The sequence below is a fragment of the Acomys minous genome (assembly GCF_964271855.1).
Source record: "Acomys minous genome assembly, chromosome: 4".
NCBI classification, from domain to species: Eukaryota; Metazoa; Chordata; class Mammalia; order Rodentia; family Muridae; genus Acomys; species Acomys minous.
In genome coordinates, this window is record NC_140486.1 from 48,702,405 (window position 1) to 48,725,050 (window position 22,646).

The 22,646-nt window shown below is 42.9% G+C and overlaps 3 protein-coding genes across 3 annotated transcripts in view; all 3 read right to left on the reverse strand.

Moving 5' to 3' along the window:
- Positions 1 to 731: 731 nt before the first annotated feature.
- Positions 732 to 4,637, reverse strand: LOC311596257 (protocadherin alpha-3-like; the record flags this gene model as incomplete). Its single annotated transcript, XM_084779526.1, has 2 exons — positions 732 to 764; positions 2,268 to 4,637. The coding sequence occupies 2 exons, from the start codon at positions 4,635 to 4,637 to the stop codon at positions 732 to 734; spliced, it is 2,403 nt and encodes an 800-aa protein (XP_084635652.1).
- A 4,012-nt stretch (positions 4,638 to 8,649) lies between these two features.
- On the reverse strand, positions 8,650 to 12,810 carry LOC311596258 (protocadherin alpha-2-like; the record flags this gene model as incomplete). Its single annotated transcript, XM_084779527.1, has 2 exons — positions 8,650 to 8,694; positions 10,423 to 12,810. The coding sequence occupies 2 exons, from the start codon at positions 12,808 to 12,810 to the stop codon at positions 8,650 to 8,652; spliced, it is 2,433 nt and encodes an 810-aa protein (XP_084635653.1).
- Positions 12,811 to 12,873: 63 nt separating this feature from the next.
- LOC311596259 (protocadherin alpha-1-like) overlaps positions 12,874 to 22,646 on the reverse strand; it is a gene marked incomplete at both ends in the record, with an annotated part of 31,743 nt that continues 21,970 nt past the window's right edge. The window contains 2 exons of the mRNA XM_084779528.1: positions 12,874 to 12,915; positions 17,622 to 19,995. Coding sequence (XP_084635654.1) covers positions 12,874 to 12,915; positions 17,622 to 19,995 — 2,416 coding nt within the window. The remainder of the gene's footprint in view (positions 12,916 to 17,621; positions 19,996 to 22,646) is intronic.

Here is a 22,646-nt window from a genome sequence, read left to right on the forward strand (position 1 = left end):
GGACATCACTGAGGGGTTTCCTAGATTATGTTACTTGAGGTGAGAAGATTAATCCTGAATGCGGTCAACACCATTCCATGGCTGGAGACTTGCTTTGAATAAAAAGCAAGAAAGCAACAGCGCAGCAGAGCCACCAGCTCTCACCCCTCTCCGCATCCTAAGACAGGACCAGCCTACCTGCTGCCAACAATCCCCTGCCATGATGAGCAGCAGTGTACTACCATGGATTGGAGGGGTTCATGGGGTACAGGAGGTGTGGGGGGCAAAACAAGCCTTTCTTTCCTTAAGTTGATTTTATTAGCAACTTGTCACCACAGGAAGAGAAATAACTAATGCAAGCTTCATTTGAAATAAATACGTATTACATATTCATGATGCCAATGAGATGGATTGCTGGGTAAAAAGGCATCCGGCCATGCAAACCTAGAAATCTGAGTTTTATCCCCAGAACACATAGAGGAAGGATGGTGTCAACTTCCACTTGCCCTCTGATTTCCGTATGTGTGACACACGCATTGATTAACTAGTCAGTCATTCACCCTTTATAGCACAAACACATGCATGTCTAAAGAGAAAAATGCTCAAAATTCTCCAAACCATCTTTGCCCAAGCTGAAGGCCAGCTTCGGCTGCTTGAGACACTATCTCCAAAACATTTAAAAATGTCTTTTTAAAACGCTTCTTAATCAAGAATTTCAGAAGGAGTTGGATTAGAAGACTGAAGTCTTGTAGCTAAGGAACAAGACCCTGAATGACCATGTAAACCTGCCAGAGGATGATAACAGATTGATAACGTAAAGCACTGAATTGAGGTTGGATACGCTGCTTAATGAATGAAGGGACAGGAAAGGATAATTCTAAGAAAGAAAATAGAAGTTTAAAAAAAAAAAGAACTATAAAGAAAACATGTATTTCTTCCAGGCTTAGTGGTGCACTCGGGAGGAAAAGATGGGCAGCCTGGTCTACATAGCAAGCACCTGAAGCATGTGTTAAAGAAAACAAAACCATGTGCCTCACGTGTTGGACTACCCACAATGCCATGGGTGCATAGGTTTTACTTGCCTATTAGTTTTCTCTGGAAACAAGGGAAATTGGACAGGAGTCCAAATTTTTTTTTAGGAGAAATAGACATATGCATTTTAAAAATGCCTAGAGAACAGTCTCACTTAAATCTTATTTGGTGTCAGTTGTCTGAAAGCTTTTACTTAGGGCAAGGAAGATAGATACAGAGACAAACAGAAAATAATTCTTCATAAGATTAAAAATACTTTTTTTTTCAAGACAGGGTCTCATTATGAAGCTCTGGCTATCCTACAACTCTCTCTAAACTAGGCCAGCCTTGGACTCACAGAGATTCCTCCTGCCTCTGCCTCTCAAGTGCTGGCAGTAAAAGAATGTGCTACTACAACCAGCAAGAATTAACTTTTTCAATTGGGGGGAGGAAAGACAATATAATGGTTTTATAACTTTGTCTTGCTTTGATTTCTCACAACTTTTAATGGTGATGTTTAAGATAGCACTGTGGAGGGGCTGGAAACTTAGGCGATGGTCAAAAGCACACATGTGGGTATACCACTCACACACATAATTAAAAATTTTTAAATTAAAAATCACTGTGGAATAAAATTTTAATAAGACCCACAATTTATTTAAATGTTTTCAAAATAATATTTTAAGCCTAATGGCAAATTCTTTTCAATTTGGGCAATTTGTTGAAAACACGTCTATTTGTAATTTTCAAACAACCATACCGGTAAAACTTTGTCATTGTTAACCTCTTTTGTGTAGTTGTAAGGATGCTAATGCCTCATGAGTGATAATCAAAGAAAGTTCTTACTGGTGACCTTCTCTGAGTACAAAACATGATTAGTTGTCCAGAGAGTGGCCCCGCAGGTAATTCTTCTAGCACCTCCCAAAAATCTTAGTGAAAGAGGCAAAAGATGCTGAAGTTTTGCACAGGGGTTAGTGGACAAGATGGAGTACGATGCTCTGAATGCTGTAATTCACACCAGAAGAAAATAGTTCCCGTTGGTACCCACACAGCCATGAAATAACCCCGCTACTGTATTTATTAACCACTGTATTTATCTCACCACTAGTCGATTCGGTACACAATTTAGTCATGAGAACCCACAGTTTGAATGACAAAATTAGTGAGTGTGAAGTGCCCAACAGAAAGATCATAAATAGAGTCATTAGTTTTAACGCACCTCCAAGAAGTGAAAATAGTGGCATGTAAAATGAGAGCATGTTAGAAAATTTACTCACTTTGACGGAGAAATCAATGTCTGCAACCAGTTTGTCCTCTTTATCCTGATTAACTGGGCAGGGTGTAAGACTTGGGCTGAAGGCCATGAGGTCGGTCTTGGGAGGACCCTCTCCAGAGCACACCCTCTGCCTCCTCTGCTGAGAGTATGACCAGCTCCCCACCGCGCTGGAGCACACCAGCATGGGCTTCCCAGGCCCGCCTTCCGTAGGTGTCGTGGAGCATCTCAGTGCGACGTACAGCAGCAAAGTGAGCACCAACAGGCTAGACACTGCACAGATGGCGATGATTAGGTACACGTTGACGTCTACAAGCGACGCCTCTCTGCCGGTAGAATCTACCAAAGCCCTAGCTGGGGCTTTGGGCGTGTGCCCACTCTCCACCAGAGACACCAGCAAGGTGGCTGTGGTTGTCAGCACCGGCTCGCCATGGTCCTTCACCAACACCAATAGGCGCTGCCGCGGTGCATCTGTCTCATCCAGGACACGCGTGGTACTGATCTCACCGGTGTACAGACCGACCCGGAACGGAAGGCGCCCACTCCCTGCAGCCGACTGCAGTTCATAAGACAACCAGGCGTTGTAGCCAGAGTCTGCGTCGACAGCACGCACTTTTGTCACTACATGTCCTGCACCCACTGTCCGTGACACCAGTTCACTCACTGCACTGCCCACCTGAGGTCCCAGCAGCGTGGGCGCGTTGTCGTTCTCATCCAGCACAAACACCTGCAGGGTCACATTGCTGCCCAGGGATGGCACACCAGCATCCCGCGCGCTCACCTGGAACTGCAGCAGCTCCAGCTCCTCATGGTCCAGAGGCTGCAGCGCGAACACCTTGCCGCTCTCCGCGTGCACAGATACATAGCTCGACAGCAAGCGCTCGCCTACTCGCCTCTCCACCAGCGAGTAGGTCACCAGCGCGTTCTCCTGAGCATCTGCGTCCATCGCGGACACCGTGAAGATGTGCGCTCCAGGCGGGTTGTTCTCCTTCACGAATACTGTGTATTCGGGATGCGCGAACACAGGCGCGTTGTCGTTCACGTCGGCCACCTCCACGGACACGCTGGCTGTGGCCCACAGCGAGGGTGAGCCCCCATCCCGCGCTGTCACCACCACCTTATAGTCAGCTGTGGTCTCGCGGTCTAGGGCGCTGTCCAGCACGAGCGAGTAGTAATTCTTGAAAGTGGACACCAGCTTGAAGGGGACATGAGGAGTCAGGGAGCAGGTCACCCGCCCATTGTCACCAGAGTCACTGTCGTACACACTGATCAGGGCGATGACGGTGCCAGGTGCAGAATTTTCTAACACAGGTAGTGATAGTGACTTGATGACCAATTCAGGCACGTTATCATTGATGTCCACAATTTCAACTAGAACCGTGCAGTGATCTGTCATTGGAGGGGTTCCCTTGTCTGTTGCCTCTACCTGGATTTCAAAAGATTTAGTTTCCTCAAAATCTATGTTGCCTTTCACAGTGATGTATCCACTGACTGGGTCTAAGTGGAATTTCGACAGGGTCTCAGCTGACATGTCCTCGTGGAAAGAATACACAATGTCCTTATTTACTCCTTCATCCAAATCAGAGGCTTTAACTTCCACGACTACGGTACCATTTGGTGCATTTTCAGACAGTCTGACCTTGTAGAGCGTCCGCTCAAATGCTGGGGCGTTGTCGTTTACATCCAGGACAGTGATTGTCACTTGAGTGGAGCCACTGAGCTCAGGTTTCCCACCATCGACAGCCGTTATCAATAAACGATGTTCAGGAGTGTCCTCTCGGTTTAAAAGTTTTTTCAACACGAGTCCCAGGGATTTAATTTCCTCATCTTTTCTTTTCACGTCCAAAGTAAAATACTCACTGGAATTAAGACTGTAAGTCAACAGCGAATTTGTTCCAATATCTGCATCTGATGCGCCCTCTAGCGAAAACCGAGAGCCAAGCTGTCGAGATTCAGAAATAAACAGATTCTTTGTGGCCACAGGGAACACTGGCGGGTTGTCATTAATGTCCCTCACCTCCACCTCCACGTGGAAAACCTGCAGCGGCCTGTCCACGATCACCTCCAGGTGGACGCTACACTCCGCGCTCCGCCCGCACAGCTCCTCCCTGTCGATCCGAGAATTCACAAACAAAATGCCATTCTGCAGATTTACCTCCAGAAGGTCCCCGCGGTCCTTGGACGCCACCCTGAACAGGCGGGGCACCAGCTCCGCCAGTTCCAGCCCCAGGTCCTGCGCGATGCGGCCCACGAAGGTGCCGTGTTTGGCCTCCTCGGGGACGGAGTAGTGGAGCTGGCCGCTCCCTGCCTCCCAGGCTGCGAGGAGAAGAAGCCAAGGCAGCAGACGCTGATCTTCTCTCCGAGAAAACACCATCGCAAGCCCCTTCCGAACACTTGGTTGCTCTCACACCGATCCAAATTTCCTTAAATATTTTCAGTTTCTTATTCTTCACATCTTAAACACCTTACCGCTACCATTTTGTCTGAGACAATGACGAAAAGGAGCGCCCAAATGTGTAATTCCAGCTGCGTTTCTTTTATGAAGGATTTTGTGGCGGACGGCGACACCAAGTGGCTAAGTGTGTAAGTATTTAAGTTGCTTATTTTCTCTCTAATTTGAACTGTCCCAACATTTGGATTTTGACCCGTAATTTCCTTCAAGTAGTCATCTAAGTGTTTATTTTATTAAAACATAGTCTTACAGTTTCATAGTATCTTCTCCAGTTCGTTATTAATAATGAACTTCCTTTATGATAGGCACACTGTTCTGTTTCGCTTAATGGAATTTTCCCGTTAAATTTTTTACAACAAGCTTCTCTAAGATGAATTTTAAGACGACTCACTCTTTACAAGTGCATAAAAACTAAACAAATTCAAAAGGTCTTAAACCGATGTTATCTAAGTGAAATCTCCATTCAAGATGCCAGACACTTTACAGAAAGATAAATCTTTGATACTTGTGGCAAGGAAGGTTAAAGGCATGAAAATAGGTGATGAATGTGTGCATATGTACTAAGGTGTGTTTTTATATAATTCTGGCAATTGCAAGCTTACTTGGCAATAGGCTCATTTGTATTATTAATTTTAGAAGATTTGTAAATCACCCTCGGATCCTTTATTGAACCGTGGTATCCTTGTTAACTGTCTTATCTGGTGTTTATGTAAAGATGTCACGTCTTATTTGATCATTTTCTTACTTACTGGGGATTGAACTCAGTGCCTCAAGTACCTAGGCAAGAACTCTGCCACTGAGCAGCATCCGGGCAACGAGCCAATCTATTACAGTGAATGTAAATGTAGTTCTTTCCTGTCACAGGACATCGCTGTGTAGTTCGGATGTTTGTTATACACACATTGCACCAAGAACTATTTTTTCTTTTTAGCTTCCACAGTGTTCAGACATTAAAATTTAAATGTATATTCCAAAAGGATCACAAAATGAAACGGTTATGGTTTTAGTGATTGACACGCTGGATGAGTGTCTTTGTCAAATAACTTTAAAAGGTCCTACATTGCTTAGTATTGTGATGTACACCCATCACAATAAGAAATAGGGAGTCACTCCCAACTAAGGACACCAACCTCTAGGACTTAGGAGGCTAAGGCAGAGCATCATGAGTTGAAGGTCAGCCTAAAATCAGGACCCAGCCCAAATGTAAACAAACACAATCCGAGAGATGGGTCACTGAGAAAATCACTCGCTGTCAATCCTGCTGACATCATCTCAATCTCTGTGACCCAATAACGCCTTAAAATGGTCTTCTAACTTACACACTCACACTGTGGCACGCAGGCGCACTCACACGTGCACACACACACAAACTAAACAAATGCTTGAAAAGAAAGAAAGGTTGAACACATTGCCGATTTTTTAAAATTACAAAAAGAAAAATAACTTCAGAATATGAGTCACTAAGCAATATATACAAGACTAGGTAATTAAACATTCTAAGAATTGCTGTGAATTCTCTAATAAACATGAGGTGTGAATCCTCCAAGCATTTTGAAGTTGGGACAGAATATTCATGGGAAGGGCAAATATAGATGTTTATGCAGAAAAAAGTTCAGAGTTTCACTTATAGGCAGAGTACTTTAAAGAGAAATATAGCACATAATTTAGGTATTAAAAGAAAATATTTTCATATAAGGCTTAGGTTCCTGTGTTTTTTAACTGAATTCCAACATTCAATTAGTTCATATTTTATCATCTATATTTAGAATAAAATAAATTACAAATATTATACTGAATAAACATTTACAATTAATATTCAAGTAAAACAACTGAAATTACATGAATGATATTTGTAAACAAAAAATTTCTAATCGATTCTACTGTGGTGACTCAAAGAATTAGAGAAACATGGTGCTTTTTTTGTTTGTTTTCTGTTCTGGTAACTGAACCTAGGGCCTCTTATCCATTACAGTGTTTTTATTGTTGTTTTGTTTTGAGTCGAGGTCTAATTGTATATCCCTGGCTGGAACTCACTATGTAGATCAGACTTTCCTCAAACTCACTGAGATCTGTCTGCCTCAGCCTTCTGAGTGCTGGGATTGAACGCATGCACCACCACTGCCTGGCCTCATGCATTATAGGGCAAGTGCTCTCCCCTTGAGCTATCCCCCAATCTAAAATTATTTCTTTTTAAACACTTTTTATTTAATGTGTATGAGTATTTTGCCTGCATGTATGTATGTGTGAGCATGGTGCCTAAGGGGGCCTAAGGGGGAGTTATGGATGGTTGTGAGCTGCCATGTCGCTGATAAGTACCAATTTCCTCTGTAAGAGTAGCAAGCTATCTTTTTTCTGAACAGTATGTATCTAAGAATCAATTATAGATATCATTATGTCTGTGTTAGCACTCTGATGATCATATCTTAGAAGGTTAGTTTGAAAATGAAATACAAGTTGTAAAACATCATGGACATCAAATTTATCACATATCTTTGAAAATTTAGTATGCTTGATTGTATTCAAAGACTATACTATTGGGATGTTACATACGAATGTATAACAGCTATAGTCTGGTCCTACCTGCAGTCAACGGTAACAGTGATGGAATACTGAGTTTAGAAGACTGGGCCAGTATGTAGAAGAGCATCAGGGAATGTGTTCTACTATTGCATAGGCAAGAAAAAATGTACATCAGACTTTAAAACCTCGTGAGAATGTATCAGTAAACAGGTTATAGCTCTTGGAAATCTAAGGGCATTTAAATATAAGTTTAAAAGCTCATCACTTACCAATAGCAGAAAAACAGTGGCCTGGCTCTGAGTAGAACAGAGTCCATCTGACCACTCATTCTGCAAACCCTTTTCAATTGGGTGGTGAGTAGCTATAGACTCAAAATGGGATAGTTTTTCCAAAAAGTAAAAGAGGATATTCCTCACTTTTGGGACATTTCTTTTTCTCTGTAAAGCCCCAGATTAAATTTTCTGCTTTTTGTTTTTGTTGTTGTTGTTGTTTGTTTGTTTGTTTGTTTGTTGTTGGTTTTTTTTAGCCAGGGCTTCTCTGTATAGCCCTGATTGTCCTGGAACTTGTTCTGCAGAATAGGTTGACCTCGAACTCAGAGATCTGCCTACCTCTGCCTCCTGAATGCTGCAATTAAAGGCATGTGCCACCACTCACCAGAGAACTTGTGTCATTTTCAGGAAATATGTACTTTGCATTAAGAGACTCATCAACTCTAAGAAAATGAAAGGTTTCCTGTAGGAGTGGAGGCTCCTTAAAATTCTAAGCACATCAACAAAATTGCCAAATCCAATAAAAGTAGATCCCAGCCTGAAATGGATAGTCCAAGCAGTGGTTATAGCTAAGATCATTTAGCAGATGTAATGCATTTATTTCATCAATATGCACATGAGTCCACTGAAAGCCAGCAAACAATTAAATGCCAGAAAACAGTTTTACACAGTTATCTCACCCAAATACATCTTCCTTTGGATGAAAAAAAAAAATTCTTCACAAGTGTAGCATTTACTGGCTACGCCCAGAGTTTTAAATACTCACTGCAGGCATTTCCAGTGGAAATGTGTAGAGGAATTTTAATCCGGCAACATGGCTGCTCTGACAAGGGATCACATCCAAAGACCTTCTAGGTCTATGCGATCCAGCTGAAATGTAGACGCACTCTGTATTACAGCGTGATCTGGCTGAAATACAGACATGCCCTTAGGTCACTCTTTAATCCCAAACAATGAAGATAAATTTATTTGGTAGAAGGAAGCAGCCATGTTTGAAAGTGATGTATAAATGAGGGGCAGACAAAGTGATGAATCAGAGAGAGACTTGACAGAATGAGTCAGAAATAGGATATGCCCAGCTCTTGTGAGAACAGAACAGGAAAGAGCAGCACGCGAAGCGTGAGGGAGTTTTTACTGAGAGTGTTTTACTGAGACACTTTTACGTAGACAGCTTGAAGAGCGAGAACAAGCTGGACACAGGTGAAGATAGAGTGAGACGGACAGTAAGAAGGAGCAAGAGGATTAGAACCGAGTGCAGAATTAGTCTGATGCCGGGCCGCAGAGCAATTCAGGAGAAGCTTAGAGAAGCCAGTTTGAACCAGTCAGTTTGGAGAGGAGTTGGGGCCAGAACAGCTGAACCACGCAGAGAGAGTTCAGAAAGAGCTAGAAAGGCTTGGGGATGGCTTTCAGCTCATCCCCTTACATGAGGAAATTAAAACAACAGTTACAAAATGCAGCCATCCAAGCCAGGCCTGGCATTTTGGGGAAACTCCAGTTTCACAAGGAACAGGCATGCCAACCGGAACAAAGGGGAAGCTCAAGATGATGAGAAGTGTAACCAGGCTTAGAGAAGTGGCCAGCATCTTCACAGAAGGAAACCTGCATGGATTACCTTAATGATGCTGACGCCGGGATGATGATTGTTGACACCTGGCACAAGGAGGAGGTTACAATACCCTTCACTTACACAAAGAAGAGAAAAGGATCTAGATGCTTGACCAACTCTATTTGTTCTCAGACAAGGTCTAATTATTCGGTGCTGTTGGCATGGGGACTTGCTTTGTAGGTCAGGCTAGACTGGAACTCATAGTGACCCACCTGCCTCTGCCTCCCGAAGGCTATATGATTAAAGGCATGCACCACCACACCCAGCCCAAAGAAATCTTTAAGTGTTAAAAGTTCAAGGGGCTCTTTCCTCAGTGAACTCTCTTTTTGCCTGAAAATTCAAAACGTTTACTATTGTTAAATCCTTATATTTAATTGACCTCATTGGGGTTATTTTCCTTATTAAGACAAATATAATATCACCAAACATTCCTAAGTGCTGGCATGTGTTGTAATAGCCAATGATGGATACTTTCAGAGGCCTAGCATTAAAAGTTCAAAGAGCAAATCTTGGAAATGCCCAGAGTAAAGATTATATTACTGTAAACAGACTCCAATAAGATGGATGGAAATCTGTGTTTAGGGATGTCCTAAAGCTTAAAAATCTTTTAAGTTTACTAATTTTGGCTTTCTCCATCTTTTTTTTCTTTGTTTTGTTGGTTGTTTTTTATTTTCTTTGTTTTGTTTTGTTTTTTCAAGACTGGATCTCACTATGTAGCTCCAGCTGTCCTGGAACTCACAGTGTAGACCAAACTGGTCTTGAACTCACAGAGTTCTGCCTCCCAAGTGCTGGGACTAAAGCTCTGCACCACTACACCCAGCTCTAATTTTGAAAGGAAAACATTAGGGGTGATACTGAATTATACTGTTTTGGTGCTAGTGAGATGGCTCAGCAGGTAAAGCTCTCACTTTGCAAACCCGGGTGACCCACCTTAGATCCCTGCAACCCACACAAAGGTAGAGAGAACCAACTACACAAAGTTATCCCTTGAGGTCCACACACACTGTAGGAATACAATCACATACTGACATCACGAACGGCCACAATTAATTAATTATTAGTTTTTCCTGGGTGTTTTTTTCAATTATTCAAAATTTAGTTATTCACACAGAGATTTAGTTACGAATCTAACTATGAAAGTAAGAGTATTTACAAGAACTGTTCTATGTGCAAGAATTTGATATCTGACTCACAAGTATCCCATGACAGGACAATGATATAAAATAAAGGCATAGCTTTAGGTCTAAATAATTAACAGGAATCATAACCAATACAAAAATAGCAACATTCGTAGCAAGGAAAAAAAACTTACCTTTCCTAAGTATTCTGACTCTAAGGGTGGTTGTCTCTCTTCTGCTGATTCAGGACCTTGGGATAGGCTGGGGCTGAAGGCCATGAGGTCGGTCTTGGGGGGACCCTCTCCAGAGCACACCCTCTGCCTCCTCTGCTGTGAGTATGACCAGGTCCCCACCGCGCTGGAGCACACCAGCATGGGCTTCCCTGGAGCGCAGGCTCCATCGGTGGGCGTGGCTGAGCAGCGCAGGGCTGTGTACAGCAGCAGTGTGAGCACCAACAGGCTGGACACCGCGCAGATGGCGATGATCAGGTACACGTTAACAGTCACCAGAGACGCCTCATGGCCTGTGGCATCTACCAATGCTCTTGATGAGGTTTTTGGAGCTTGGCTGTTCTCAACCAGAGAAACTAGCACTGTGACTGTGGTAGTCAAAGCAGGCTCACCATGGTCCTTCACCAGCACTATCAGGAGCTGGCGCGCAGCATCTATTTCATCCAAGGACCTCGTGGTGCTGATCTCGCCCGTGTACAGACCCACGCGGAACGGGCTGCGCGAGCCCACAGCGTGTTGCAGTTCATATGAGAGCCACGCGTTGTAACCAGAGTCTGCATCCACTGCACGCACTTTAGTGACCACATGACCCAAACCCACTGACCTAGGTACAAGCTCGCTCACTGAGCTCCCAGCCCCTACAGTTCCATGAGGCAGCAGCCTGGGCGCATTGTCATTCTCATCCAGCACAAACACCTGCAGGGTCACATTGCTGCCCAGGGATGGCACACCAGCATCCCGCGCGCTCACCTGGAACTGCAGCAGCTCCAGCTCCTCATGGTCCAGAGGCTGCAGCGCGAACACCTTGCCGCTCTCCGCGTGCACAGACACATAGCTCGACAGCAAGCGCTCGCCCACTCGCCTCTCCACCAGCGAGTAGGTCACCAGCGCGTTCTCCTGAGCATCTGCGTCCATCGCGGACACCGTGAAGATGTGCGCTCCAGGCGGGTTGTTCTCCTTCACGAATACCGTGTATTCTGGCTGTGCGAACGCAGGCGCATTGTCGTTCACGTCAGCTACGTCCACGGACACGCTGGCTGTGGCCCACAGTGAGGGCAAGCCCCGGTCCCGGGCTGTCACCACCACCTTATAGTCAGCTGTGGTCTCGCGGTCCAGGGTGCTGTCCAACACAAGCGAATAGTAATTCTTGAAGGTGGACACCAGCTTGAAGGGGACATGAGGAGTCAGGGAGCAGGTCACCTGCCCGTTGATTCCTGAGTCACGGTCGGACACTGAGATGAGGGCGATGACAGCACCCAGTGGAGCATTCTCTTGGACAGGTAGTGAGAGAGACGTTATTGAGACTTCTGGTGTATTGTCGTTGACATCCACAAGTTTTACTGAAACTTTACAGTGCCCTGACATTGATGGGCTCCCCTTGTCAGATGCAATGACTTGGATTTCATAGGATGTCCTTTCTTCGTAATCTAATTCCCCCTTAGTTCTGATTTCTCCTGAGCTGGGGTCTATTTGGAACTTTGTCCGTGTGGTGGAAGACACATCGCTACTGAGTGAATACACAATCTCAGCGTTTGATCCTTCATCTCCGTCAGAAGCATTTAATTTAATCACTAAGGTTCCGTTTGCAGTGTTCTCTAACAACTGCACTTTATAACCCGACTGGGAGAAAGTGGGTTCGTTGTCATTTACATCTACCACCTTGATGAGTATTTGGACAGTGCCGGTGAGTTCAGGCTTGCCTCCGTCGGTAGCCACCAGTAACAATTTCACCTCAGCATTTTCCTCTCTGTCCAGAGATTTCCCCAGCACAAGAAACAGCGATTGGCTTCGTTCATCATTCGTTTGTACATCTAGAAAGAAAAACTCACTAGGGCTGAGCTTGTAGGACAGAAGAGCATTTGCTCCTATGTCTGCGTCCAATGCTCCCTCTAAAGGAAACCGCGAGTCAAGCAACCTGGATTCGGGAAACTGGATAGTTTTTTCTGTCCTCGGAAATATTGGCGGGTTGTCATTAATGTCCCTCACGTCCACCTCCACGTGGAAAACCTGCAGCGGCCTGTCCACGATCACCTCCAGGTGGATGCTACACTCCGCGCTCCGCCCGCACAGCTCCTCCCTGTCGATCCGAGAATTCACAAACAAAATGCCATTCTGCAGATTTACCTCCAGAAGGTCCCCGCCGTCCTTGGACGCCACCCTGAACAGGCGGGGGACCAGCTCCGCCAGCTCCAGCCCCAGGTCCTGCGCGATGCGGCCCACGAAGGTGCCGTGTTTGGCCTCTTCGGGGACGGAGTAGTGGAGCTGGCCGCTCCCTGCCTCCCAGGCAGCAAGGAAAGGAAGCAAGAGCAGCAGACACTGCCTGATCTCTGGGCCCCCTCTCAAAGAAGGCATCACTTCTAGTCCTCCGCGAATTGGTCAAACTAAATGATCATTTTTTTTTTTAATTAAATTGTCTTAACACTTGCTCAAATCCTGCTGCATCTCCTGTCGTTTTATCTGGAGTAACAAAGAGGATCTGCGCATTTCCCTACCTAAAGAACACTCTTTGGTAGACAGCGACACCCTGTGGCTAAGCAAGTTCGAAGTTTACCATATTAACTGTAAGTGTGAGCTTACCGTATTAACTGTAATTGTGAAGTTTATCGTATTAACATGAAAACTTGAGTAGTGCTAAGTAATTTTTACATTGTTGCAAAATTTTCCTCCTGTAAAGCTGAAATGTTATACCCATTAGACACCAATTCCAGTTTACCCCAGCCTTACCCATGGTAACCACCACTCTACTTTCTGTTTCTGTAAGTTTCACTATTACATAAGTGAACTCCTACAGGGTTTGTTGAGGTGTGCCTTTCTGAGGTTGAGTTCTTTGTTTTGCTCCGAGACTGGATTTTTTCAACTTACCACAATGCTCTGAAGGTTCATCCGCGTTGTAGCATGTTACAAGAGTTCTTTCCTCCTTAGTGCTGAATGATTTCATTGTGTATACACACTACATTTTGCGTGGCCACTCAACCACCCAAGGACATTTGGGCTCCTCAGCATCTTGGTTCTTGTAAATGGTACTGATACCAACACAGATGTAAAAGTATCTCTCCAAGACCCCTGTTTCAATTCTTTTGTAATATTGTGGGAGGTTTTTTTAATTACTTCTTCAAAGCAAGCACATCAGAATCAATGGGCATTTTTGTTCGTTGAAAATGTGTTTAAACACACTTCTGTTGTTTATATTTTTTGCTTTTGAATTGTTTGCTGGTTACATTAATTTCTCACATCAAATATATATTTATTTGAGGGTTATTTTCTTTGAATATATTCTCTTTGAAACTACTTGAATTTTTATGAAAGCAGAATAAACTGGTTTCTTTTTAGTGTGAGTTACTTGAGAGTATCTTTACATTTTAGTTGGCTCCTTCGTGTGCAAAAATATGAAACTCAAGTAAAGATGGTGTCAGGATTATTTGAAACGAGTGGAAGAATGTTGGCAAAGTGGATATCAAGTTAGAAGCATATTTATTGTGCATGTCAAATGTTTTGCTTTTAGCTTTCTTAGAGGAAAACAAATGAACTGCAAAACTTGCACTGTTTATTAAAAGCAGCAATGAAAGATAGGGTTTTCTGGAGCCAGAATCATTAATAACTTTTCCCTGAGTCAGATATGGTGGTGTGTAATCCATCATTTGGGAGGCAGAGGCAGGTGGATTTCCAAGTTTGAGGCCAACCTGGCCTACAAAGCTAGTTCTAAGACAACCAAAGCTAAACAGAAAAACCCCTGTCTTGAAAAACTAATAATAATAATAATTTTTCTCTAAGCCCCATGTCTTAAAGTTATTTCACTTATTCACTTTTGCAGTAAAATGAATGCAACTGGAGACAATTATATTAACAAAATAAATTAAGCCAGTTATAAGAAGAAAAATATCCCGCATGTTCTCTCAATAGCGGTTCCTAGATCTTATATAGATACATAAAATTAGGTATAAATACACACATACATGTCATATATATACATATATCATGTATTACATATATGATTAAAGTAGACACAGAACCCTCTAGATGAACAAAGGGAGCTAGTGGAATGAGAAAGAACAGTGAAAAGGAGGAAGGGAGTGTGGAGAAATATGCTCAATGTGCATAATAAACTTGTATTAAAAACCCATATATAAAACAGTACCCTGCACAATGAATATACACATGAATTTTTAAATTAAAAAATAAGAAGTGATATAATGCACTTGATTGAAAAGCTGCAAATGAAGAAAAAGCTATTGAAATATTCTGAGTGTAGCAAGAACATTGGCTACCAATGGGAAATCCATTCCTGTTTATGTTAAATATTAAATCACAACATTGTTCCATATGTATGTTTTTCCTTTATTCTATTCCTTTATTCTATTTCCATAAACTGCAGCCACTTACCAAACTTTGTAATGCTAAAACCATGCCTTTTTATAATAGTGACTAATATATGAGATTTATTCCTGAGTTAATAAAATTAACTAACCCAAAACACTCTTAAGCTTTATACCAGTCACTGTAACATGGAAAGAACTCTCTCCCTGATCTTATATCTACAATGTACTCTTCTTAAACTTGTGATCACCATGTAGCGGTATAAAAGCATATCCAAATACACTAAGGTCAATTTTGTTTGGTTTCTGTTTCATTATTGTTACTATTGGGTTCTGTGTCTTCATTTATTTGCTAACTCAGGGTCACTATAGCTCAGGTTGGCTTCAAACTTGTTCTGTAGCAAATGATGGCTTTTAAATTAGGATCTCTTGCCTCCATCACCCAAGGATAAGTGTAGGCCAACAGGCTGAGCTCTTCCAGAGAGATTTAAAAGGCTATCGGGGTTATCAAAGGATGCTGGGTTCTAGTCATAATTTTATGGCTAATAATTTAACAAAGTACTCTGAGATACCTGCATGTTCGAGCTATACTAATTCCTTTATCAAATTTTGTTTTAAGTGTGTAGGTGGTTTTGCCTGCATGCATATTTGTGCACCATGCGCATGCCTGGTACCCACAATCCAGAAGAAGTCATGCATGCCTGGTACCCACAATCCAGAAGAAGTCATCAGATCTCCTGGAACTAGAGTTTACAAATGGTCCTGAGGTACGATGTGCCTTCTGGAACGCAAACCTAGGTCTTCTGGAAGGACATCAAAAGCTCTTAGCCACTGAGCCAGCTCTCCGGCTCACAATATGTAAATATTTTAACATAATGAGTTATTTCATTGTAGCTTCAGATGCCAACATCATTCAAGTTTTTCTCACTTAAGTAAAAGACACTGTTGTTTATCTTCTACTTAAAATGTTTAAGTTTGGCCTCAAAAAATATTCTCTCTATCCTTCCCAATTGTTTTACCTTTTCTTCCAAGACAGAGATTCTCTGTGTAATCCAGGCCATCCTGGAACTTGCTCTGTAGATGAGGGTGGCCTCGAACTCAGAGATTCTGACTCTGACTCTGTTCTGGGATTGAGGGGGTGTGCCGCTGCCGCCTGGCTGTTTCATCGTTTCACGTGCCTCTTCAGAGCATTTATCATGGACTTTTTTAGTTTTACTCTTCAGCTGCTATCAGGAGAACTACAGTTTTCTAAGAATGATTTATGTTAAAGAAAGAACTTGTAATATGTTCTGTTTCTAGAAAATCTGTTAAGCATGGTCAGGACCACATTCCCTTTTTTTTTTTTAAGTCACATATAGGATGATATTTTCTTTCATGGATGAGTTGGTTTAACAAAGAAAATTGAAAATGGAACATTACACCAAATCCAACACCTTTTGTAACTCAGTTGTTACTGTAAACAGGACATGCGCGCGCACACACACACATACACACACACACACACACCCTTGGCTGTCTATTTCTCTGTCTCACACCACACACACAAAGAAACACACATAAATTTAACAACCTCTTGATTAAATGGTTTTAAAACCCCAGAAACCTATATTACACATGCATCAGTTGTTTGTTAAAACTTCTATAAAACACTGCCTAATATGTTACTCATTATCTCATTATTAATCAACATGATCATTATGAATCAAACTTCCTCATCTGAACAATTGGTATAAAGAATTTCCCTTTCAGTGGGGGTAATGATGGTGCACACCTTTAATCCCAGCACTCAGGAGGCAGAGGCAGGTGGATATCTGAGTTCGAGGCCAGCCTGGTCTCCAGAGTGAGTTCCAAGACAGTCACAGAGAAATTTTGTCTTGAAAAACAAAACAAACAAAAAAAAACCCTTCAACTGTTTTTTTCTAGATTCATTTCTAGAAAGACGAGCACTAGGGGTTTATATGTAGTAAAATTTGGTTTGAAAATATTACTGCCATCTTTCTCTTGCTCTTCTATTTTGGATTTTAAACAGTATTTGAAGTTTGATTTCTTCAAGGTGTTTCCATTGAAAGCAACTTTAAATATTTACTCAAATGCAAGGGATAGAACGAGCAAATTTTAAAAGAATAGTAACTCTAAACTCAGTTTTTCTTGGCCTCAACAATTTCATCTGTTAAGGAAAAGACGTTTCACCTAATAAAATATCAGAAGGAGTGAAAGAAGAGAAAATGTACAGTTTGGGGACATTAACAAGTAATCGGAGGTGCTCACTAATTACCTCTTCACTTGATCACTGAAGACACAAGCTCACACAGTTAGCTATTCTTTTAAACCAGGGAATGGTGCCAGGAAATTGTTGGGCATTTTAATGTGGAAATTACAGTACCATCAACAAATATTTTATATCGTAGTGCATAAATTTATTATGTGTTTCCCACTTTGAAGTTTAGCAACGTAGGGAGAACGCAGATGGTTTCTGTGACGTTGCCTACAGGTCTTTGTGCAGAGCAAGACACTTCACAAGAGTTGAACGCCCATGTTAAAGGTGAGCAACAGTGTGCTTGCCTAGCATTTATAGGGCCCCCGGTTCCATCCATAACACTACCCAAAATTAACACTAATAGCGCTGAAATTTTAAAATGTACATAAAAGAATAGAATAGTTTCCATCTACGTTTCTTGTTTCCTAGCTCCATAGTGCAACCGCAAATCCTAGCGTATTTGCAAAGGCACAATTTGTTAAATGTCATTGAACACTCTGAATACATCCTAAGTGCTGTTTAAATAATGGTTAAAGAAAAATAAAGTTAAATCTAAAAAGAAGTTTGAAGCCGTAGCTCAACTTTGGACTTACATTAGCAGAAATATCTGGATTTGCTTCTGGATGGTCATTTCTGTCCGATACGTTCAAACCCGGAGATAGGCCAGGGCTGAAGGCCATGAGGTCGGTCTTGGGAGGGCCCTCTCCAGAGCACACCCTCTGCCTCCTCTGCTGCGAGTATGACCAGCTCCCCACCGCGCTGGAGCACACCAGCATGGGCTTCCCTGCAGCACAGGCTCCATCGGTGGGCGTGGCTGAGCAGCGCAGCGCTGTGTACAGCAGCAGTGTGAGCACCAACAGGCTGGACACTGCACAGATGGCGATGATCAAGTACACGTTGACATCCATCAGTGATGCCTGGGAGCCCGCTGCTCCAGTTAATACGGGCAAAGAGGCTTTCTGAATTGGACCACTTTCCACCAGAGATACCAACACAGTAGCAGTAGAGGTCAGCGCCAACTCTCCATGGTCCTTCACCAGCACTAACAGACGCTGTCGTGGAGCATCGACCTCGTCTAAGGCACGCGTCGTGCTGATCTCACCCGTGTACAACCCCACGCGGAACGGGCTGCGCGTGCCACTTGTCTGAGGTTGCAGTTCATATGACAGCCATGCATTGTAACCAGAGTCTGCATCCACTGCTCGCACTTTCGTCACCACATGTCCCGCACCTACTGACCGTGACACCAGTTCACTCACTGCACTGCCCACCTGAGGCCCCAGCAGCGTGGGCGCATTGTCGTTCTCATCCAGCACAAACACCTGCAGGGTCACATTGCTGCCCAGGGATGGCACACCAGCATCCCGCGCGCTCACCTGGAACTGCAGCAGCTCCAGCTCCTCATGGTCCAGAGGCTGCAGCGCGAACACCTTGCCGCTCTCCGCGTGCACAGACACATAGCTCGACAGCAAGCGCTCGCCCACCCGCCTCTCCACCAGCGAGTAGGACACCAGCGCGTTCTCCTGTGCATCCGCGTCCATCGCGGACACTGTGAAGATGTGCGCTCCAGGCGGATTGTTCTCCTTCACGAACACCGTGTATTCGGGCTGCGCGAAGGCAGGCGCGTTGTCGTTCACGTCAGCCACCTCCACGGACACGCTGGCTGTGGCCCACAGAGAAGGCGAGCCCCCGTCCCGGGCTGTCACCACCACCTGATACTCAGCTGTGGTCTCGCGGTCCAGGGCGCTGTCCAGCACGAGTGAATAGTAATTCTTGAAGGTAGACATCAACTTAAAGGGGACATGAGGAGTCAGTGAGCAGGTCACCTGACCATTAACACCTGAATCGAGATCTGACACCTTGATAAGTGCGATGGCAGTGCTAAGTGGAGCATCCTCATTGATGGGCAAAGACAAGGAAGTGATTGCCAGCTCCGGAGCGTTGTCATTTACATCCAACACTTTCACCAAAACCTTGCAGTGATTTGACATCGGGGGAGTCCCTTTATCAACTGCCTTGACTTGAATTTCATAGGATTTTGTTTTTTCATAATCCAGGTCACCGACCACTCTTATTTCTCCTGAAATAGAATCCACTTTGAATTTTTCTTGAACATCAAGAGAAATGTCATTGCCAAAGGAAAACACAACCTCACCGTTTACACCTTCATCTGCGTCAGAGGCATTTAACGTGGTCACTAATGTTCCCTTCGCTGTAGATTCTACTAACTGGGCTCTATAGACAGCCTGGTCAAACAGTGGAGCGTTATCATTAACGTCAAGCACAGTAATCTGCAGCCGAATCGTCCCCTCCAGCTCTGGCTTGCCCCCATCAGTGGCTGTCAGGAATAACTGAAGTTCTGGTGTTTCTTCTCTATCCAAAGATTTTCTCAATTCAAGCGAAAGGGATTTACTGAGTTCCTCCGTCGTCTCTACCTTCAAAGAAAAGTAATCTGTGGGGCTCAGGGTATAAATTAGAAGTGAATTGGCACCAATGTCTGCGTCCGTAGCACCCTCTAGTGGAAACCGTGAATCTAATTGTCTGTTTTCAGGAATAAATATCCTTTGTTCTGGGCCTTTAAAAACCGGTGGGTTATCATTAATATCTTTAACCTTCACCTCCACGTGGAAAACCTGCAGCGGCCTGTCCACGATCACCTCCAGGTGGATGCTACACTCCGCGCTCCGCCCGCACAGCTCCTCCCTGTCGATCCGAGAATTCACAAACAAAATGCCATTCTGCAGATTTACCTCCAGAAGGTCCCCGCCGTCCTTGGACGCCACCCTGAACAGGCGGGGCACGAGCTCCGTCAGCTCCAGCCCCAGGTCCTGCGCGATGCGGCCCACGAAGGTGCCGTGTTTGGCCTCCTCGGGGACGGAGTAGTGGAGCTGGCCGCTTCCTGCCTCCCAGGCTGTCAGGAGCAAAAGAGAGAATAGCAGCAGACGCTGGGCTCTCAAGCCTCGGAGCCTGGAAAACAGCATTTCAGAAGAGCTTCACCTTTCGTACCGCTGTCACTCCGAGATCATACTTTGCAAGCTCATGTCTTCAGTCATTTGTCTCCTCATCATTTTGTCTTTTCTCGGCGGGTGACAAAATGAAACTTCCTCCTTTCCTTTTTACTTATCAGTGCATTTCCAGCTTCAAGACTTTGTGGTGTACAGCGACACCATGTGGCTAATGTGGATTTTACATGTAACAATGGTCTTTTAAATTTTGTTATTTCCAGTGTATCTGAGTTGCAATCCATGAATGAAACAGAATGTCTTATAAAATAAATAGCTAATAAGAATAACAAGAAAATTTTAGAATGCAAAATACAATAATCATCATAAAGTTCTCCATATAGTCATATAATTTCACTTACTACAAACTGTCACCACACTAATCATTACATGCATGCATCAAATGGGTCTGCAATCTTTAGAATCACAGTGTCTATGAAGCATCTATTCCAGGACACATAGCTCTCTCTTAAGTTGATTGCCATCTACAGATGCTCAAGTTCTTCATATAAAATGGTATAGAACTTGCACATGACTTATTCATATCCTACAAATCACTTTATGTAACCTCAGAATTACTTAAAATATCTAAGGATATATTAAAATGTAAACAGCTTTTATAGTGAATTGATCAGAAAGCAAATCCTTCCCATGTTCATCAATGATACAATGTTTTGTGAAATTTTTCTATCCATATTTGGATAGATATGGATAATTAATCAAACTAATTAAACCTATTGATCTAGAGGATTGCATAGAGTTCTTAGTGTGGACATAAACATGAAAATGTGCAGATCTCCACAGACCTGTTACATAGTGTTCTTTTCTCTAAAGTTATAAGAACTGTAAAATAACAACACCTGCTTTAACGTCTCTGAAAATTGTCTCAAGGGTATACAATTCTTTATCCAAATTCCGTTACTTTAGTTAATCATTGAAAGAGCTTCAAATAAGACAAACAAAAAGAAATCAACAAATGCATCACAGAAACATTCCCGAAAGCAATGGGAAAAGTCAGGAATGCTTTATGTGCCTCATAGTTGAACCTACGGATTTGACCATAGACTTACTCCACAGAGCTTAGGTAGTACTCTACAGCACTAGACAGGATGGCTCAGCAGGTAAGAGAACTGGCTGCCCTTCCGAAGGACCTGGTTTCCGTTCCCAGCACTTACACAGTAGCTCACAATTGTCTGTAACCCCAGTTCCAGGGCATGCAATGCCCCCAAACAGGTATATATGCACGTAAAACATATAAAATAAAATATGTAAATCATTTTTAAAAGAGAGGTACTCTACAGCTGAACTATATCTTTAGCCTTACAAATTAGAAAAGTCTGAAATAAGAGAGCAGAGAACAGAGTTTGTATGCGTAAAGGGAGACTTTATACCTTAAATGTGAACCCAAATAGGACTAACAACTACTTTCCAGAAAAAGTAATATGACTAGAAGGCAATGTGTTAGTGATCTCTGTGTGCATGAGAGAATGTCAACAAAATGTTCAGCATAACTGTTTCAAACATGAAGTCAAATGAAAGTATGCTCATATGAAAATAAATTTCAGCTCAAGAATGGATTTTTCAAAAAAAGAAAATAAATAATCCAAAAGATAGAAAGAAATTGAACAAGAGAGAAAATAGCCTAAAATAAATACAAAATATCCAGGCAGAATGGTGCATGCCTGTAATTTACCCAGCACTCTGGGAGGCAGAGGTGGGAAAATCTCTGTGAGTTCAAGGTCAGTCTGGTCTACAAAATGAGTCTAGAACAATCAAGGCTACACAGAGAAAACATGCCTTGAAAAAAAAAGAAAGAAGGAAGGAAAGAAATAGAACCAATTAGACATTCAAGACTATAACAAAGCATCCAACATTTGTCACTCTGTCCTGATGGGAGAGAAGAGGACATTGATAAAGTGTTCAAGTAAGTAATGGGCTGAAAAAAATCCAACATTGGTAAGCAAAATAGGGAAATAAGTAAACACCAAATATAATAAACCCAAGCAGTCAAAGCCAAGCACACGACAGGCATATTTCTGAAAACAAAAGACAAAGGATATAATATGTTCACATCAGGAAAATAACTGTAATTTCAGTGAATTCCCAGAAGAAACTAAAAACAAAGAAGCATTATACATTTTTTAAATCGTTTACTGAAAAGAGCCATCAACTCAGATGTCTAGACACCCTAAGAGAATCATTCCCAAATGAAAGAGAAGTGGAGACATTTTCATGTGACTGCTAATTGTGGTAATTTGGTATTTGTACATCTATGTTCAAATAACCATGAAAGTGTCTCTAAGGAGAAAGGAAAACAGAGAGATATTATCTTAAAAGATCAAGAAAGAAGAAAGAAGTTTGGTGTGGTGGCCCATCCCTTTAATCTCAACACTCAGGAGGCAGAGACAGGCAGATCTCTGACTTTGAAGGCAGCCTGGTCTACAGAATAAGTTTCAGGACATCTGGGGCTACACAGAGAAATCATGTCTTGAAAGAAAGAAAGAAAGAAAGAAAGAAAAAAAGAAAGAAAGAAAGAATAAGGTACACAGAAATATGTATAATACAACAAACTTTCCTTGGCTTCCTAAACTATGTTTAGTAGTCATAATACTCAGA